Source organism: Pygocentrus nattereri, chromosome 25 (genome assembly GCF_015220715.1).
Source record: "Pygocentrus nattereri isolate fPygNat1 chromosome 25, fPygNat1.pri, whole genome shotgun sequence".
Taxonomy (NCBI): domain Eukaryota; kingdom Metazoa; phylum Chordata; class Actinopteri; order Characiformes; family Serrasalmidae; genus Pygocentrus; species Pygocentrus nattereri.
The window spans coordinates 33,271,696-33,276,332 of NC_051235.1; the positions used below are offsets into that span (position 1 = coordinate 33,271,696).

Consider the following 4,637-nt stretch of genomic DNA (forward strand, 5'->3'; position numbering starts at 1 on the left):
GCTGGTTTATTGTTTTAACATCCAGTGGCTGCGAAACGGCCCAGATTAAAGCGTCTGACAGATGAAGTTACGTTTTCACCTCGTTAACCTCGCTGAACTCTCCTGTTCAGAACTCCGCTTCCCTGCCAAGACTTTCAATCGTGCTCATTAAATCGAGGAGCGCTGGCAGTGAAGGAGCTGTGACGAGATGACGCCCGTCGGCCGGAGCGGGAACACTCGGAGTTTGGGTTTGCGTGGTGGTCACTCGAGCTGGACTTTGTTCACGGTGTTTCAGTGTTCAGCATTGCGTATGACGATAATGGGGTTGTCTGTCGATTATTGAGTTAATAAAGCACAAAATATACTGAAAAATAATAGATTGCTTTATTGGAAGGAGATACATGAGGAGGGAACACCACAAGGTAATAGAAATGTATATAATGTTTTATATGTATAGACCAATCAGCCGTAGTCCACCTCCCTGTATCTGCACTCACTGTCCATCTGATCAGCTCCACTGACCGTATAGCTGCACTCTGTAGTTCTACAGTTACAGACTGTAGTCCATCTGTTTCTCTGATACTCTGTTACCCTGTTCTTCAGTGGTCAGGACCCCCATGGACCCTCACAGAGCAGGTACTGTTTGGGTGGTGGGTCATTCTCAGCACTGCAGTAACACTGACGTGGCTGAGTCAGGCTGAGACTGAGCTGGTCGGCTCTAATCTGCAGGTCTTTGGGTCAGTTGAAGTCGACAGCTGGAGAGCGAGTGGAGTCGAGTCGTGTTTGAGGGGCGCAGACTCAGATTTACGGCCTCCCGATTGCGTTTCAGACCAGTTGGAGTTTATCAAACGTTTGATTTTCTCGACCCGACTCTGAGCGAAATCTAGTGTAAACTGGTGAACGACAGAATCCGAACAGATTCCTGCAGCAACCAATGAAAACCGAGAGCACGGAAGAAGAAAACTCTCTCGTGTATGAGTCGAGTTTAAGGCACAGTCCAGTTTGTTCATTTAAAACTCTAAAAAACATCTGCTCACATTTTTAAATGCGCGATCCTCTTAAACACGTTTACCTGCTGCTGCTTTACTGTGTAGCACAAACGGCAGAGAAACCGGCAGCAGCTCCACGTTTGTTTACTTGCGTCTCCTGGTGTAACGGGAGAATCTCGAGAGTTCGTACGAGTTCAGCAGCAGCTGAGAAGTTGAGTAGTGTGAGACCCCTAATCGTTTAGCCCTAGACCCCTAATCGTCCAGTGTGTGATTCCCAGTATTAGGCCACTGTGAGTCTTTTATAAACTATTGGCTTTATTGAATCCAAGGCGTTAATGTGACGGGAATCATCCAATGTGGAAAATACAGTTTTAATCACGGTCTTTAAAAATCAATAAGGCCCAGTTAGAGAAAATTTCCTCAAGCGAAGGTCCAGAACATCATAACATCTAACCTGCGTCGTGACTCAGGGCCGTTTACTGAAGGAGCCGAGTAGGAATATCAGCATCTTATACAGTCGACAGCTGAACATCAGATCAAATAAAGTCCAGTTCGGTCAGATTTCACCAACATTTACTGAACATCAGATCAAATAAAGTCCAGTTCGGTCAGATTTCACCAACATTTACTGAACATCAGAACAAATAAAGTCCAGTTCGGTCAGATTTCACCACCATTTACTGAACATCAGATCAAATAAAGTCCAGTTCGGTCAGATTTCACCACCATTTACTGAACATCAGATCAAATAAAGTCCAGTTCGGTCAGATTTCACCACCATTTACTGAACATCAGATCATATAAAGTCCAGTTCGGACAGATTTCACCACCATTTACTGAACATCAGATCAAATAAAGTCCAGTTTTACTGTTATTGTCTTATTTTTTTATTTTGTTTATTATTTTAGTTATGATTATTATTATTTGTCATTTTAATTCATTTTTAGTTTACTTTTTGATCTTATCTTCCTTTAGTTTTATTTTGATTTGATTAGCTTTAAAACTTTAGCTACGTTTTGTTTTATAGTTAATACTGTATTTTTATTATTATAGTTTCCGTTTTTTATACTTGCCTGATTTGAGTCTTTTTTTTATTAAATTTATTTATTATTTGAAATGTTCTCACACATTATCAATCCCTTTTCCTGGCAGCGTTGTAAATGATGGTCCCCCTCAATGGGTTGATTATTATTATTAATGATATTGAAAGAGAAAGGTTGGCATTCAGTGTTTCCATAATTGTTTTAAAGTTTATCATTTTTTAAAATTGTGTACCTAAATCTATTAAATTAGCCCTGACAGTATTTCTCATTTGAATTTGATACATAATTATACCTTTATAATGAGGACCTACTGTGATTAATACCCCACTGTAGGACACGATCAGCATCGGCCTCTGTATGAGTATAAATATGAACATGAATAATTAAAGTGTGACAGGGCAGCGACGGACTCCACTGACCTTGATTCCTTTTTATGGCTGATACAGGAGGCGAGGTGGAGGAGGAGCATAAAGAAGGCGGAGCTACGGAAGCAGAAGGTGGGGCTACTGAAGGAGAAGGTGGGCCCGCAGCATCGGAGGCGGGGTCAGACTGTGACGTGCCGACCATCGTGGTGGAGGAGAGTCCAGCCGAAGCTCAGCCGAGCTCGGTTCCTCCGGAGTTCACCGAAGGCAACGATGCCATCAAGCGGGAGCTGGTGGCCACCTCGGTTACCAAGCGGCGCCTCCAGAAGAGGCGCATGAAGGAGCTGGGAGCCATGCAGGCCGACGAGAACCTGCTGTCTCAGGAAATGTTCGTTTCTATTCACGGAAATCAGTTCCGGCGTAACGGGATGGGCAGCTTCGGAACGTTCCTTTATTAGAACCTTAACGAGCGGACTGCAGACGTAGAGGTCACTCTGTCGTCCTGCTCTCTGGTTCTTAGCTGTTCGTCTCTCTGAGGAAAAACTCGGCGTTTTCAGAAACTGCTTTCTCACCGTTTTGTAAACAATGTTGGGACACTGATGTCGTTCCTCTGTCCGAGTGAATCCTCGGAGTTATGTAGTTATTATAGTCTAACTATAAGCCAGTACCGCTCACTGGGGGCAGTGCATATAGCAATAGTCATATTTCAGGTCCTTGAAGGGGAATTCCACTGATTTCTCAAAATTCCTCCATAATCCAGCGTGTGAGGTGTGATCAGAGGGTTTGGTGTGAAACGGTTCAGACGTCTCTACAGTGGTGGTGATGGGAACCAGGCGTCGCCAGTTCATGTAGGAACTTTCTGTGAGGAGCTTTTAGAGGGGGACGTCTGGTTCCCATCACCACCACTGTGAGCAGCTCTGAATCTTGACCTGTTTAATTTTGCAGAAATTTGGTGTAATTGCCCTTTAATGACCATGTAATGAAGGAGGCGCGGTTTCCCCATAAAGATAAACAGCTCCGGCGTGGACTTCCTTATATGGGCGTGCAGCCGACCTCAGGCTGACGCTGGACTTTAGAGGTTTTTAGAGATCACCGCACGCACGACACACTTTAATCTTTTCTAATTTCCTGTGTATTTATTCTCTTAATTCTTCAGTCGGGCTGCGCCGTCCGGTTTTAAAGAGTGAGGTTTTTATATGTATATAGCACCGTGTGTGTGAGCGCACTGGGACGTTAGCGGTTTGGTCTGGTGTTAACACGATGCACTAACACGGACGTTACCTGCTGCTTTAGTTTAGCACTACACCACCTTCAGCTCTGGGGAGGCGTTATTGGTTTCTCTGGCTTACGGCTTCACCTTTCGTGAGACACGTACTTGTTTAATTCCTGTTGATTAATTTTCAGTGGATTAAAGGTCTGGTAAAACCTCATTACACTGCAGGCACTTTGATTAATTATAACATTCAGCATGTCCTGCCAAAAAAAAAAATCCACCTTCAGTAAGACGCTGCAGTTTGACCTGCATTAGCCTGAACGTTTCCCACAGCCGGCGGAGTCGAGGCGGCTTTTATTAAAGAGGCATTGAGACGTTCTAATAAAGGCGGTGAGTAGTAATGGTTTAAACTGGGTCCCGACTGATTTAGGGCTTTAGTCATTATAAACGAGGGGCACCTACAAGCTCAGCGCTGCTCAGAGCATCGTTTGTTCATTGTAAATTTAATATGCTGATTTCACAACGTTAATATGCAAATGAGCCTCTAATGAGTGAGGGTTTTACTGTTTGAGCATTCTGACCAATCACAGATGTTCTTTGGGTGTTTTAATAAATCTTGGCTTTTATATTCCATATAAATACATTTGATCAAAAATGTTGTTAGGCTGTTACACACACACACACACACACACACACACACACACACACACACACACTTCTACTGTCAGTGATAATTAGCTCCATTTATTTCATCAGACCGGCCGATATGAATGTTTTGTGACCCATATTAATTTTAAGAGGCCAAAAATGATAAACTGGTAACATCCAATATAATTTTATATTCAAATACTTTTAACGTGGTTTACTGATGAATACAACTGTCTTTTGTCGACTGTGACTTGTTAATGATGAACATAACTGAGTAGGTGCACCTGGTCTATTGGTAGTGATTTCAGATCTGAGAATAATTTATCTGAGTAAACCGGGTGGATCTTTCTTTATTAGGAACATCGGCCGTGTTGCTGATTTGACCGTCTTTAGTGATGTACAA

General features: G+C 43.1%; 1 protein-coding gene across 1 annotated transcript in view; it reads left to right on the top strand.

The window, feature by feature from the left end:
- shcbp1 (SHC SH2-domain binding protein 1) overlaps nt 1–4,221 on the top strand; it is a 60,499-nt gene extending 56,278 nt beyond the window's left edge. Inside the window, exon 13 of the mRNA XM_037534358.1 lies at nt 2,458–4,221. Coding sequence (XP_037390255.1) covers nt 2,458–2,831 — 374 coding nt within the window. The 3' untranslated portion in view covers nt 2,832–4,221. The remainder of the gene's footprint in view (nt 1–2,457) is intronic.
- The last annotated feature ends 416 nt before the right edge of the window (nt 4,222–4,637 follow it).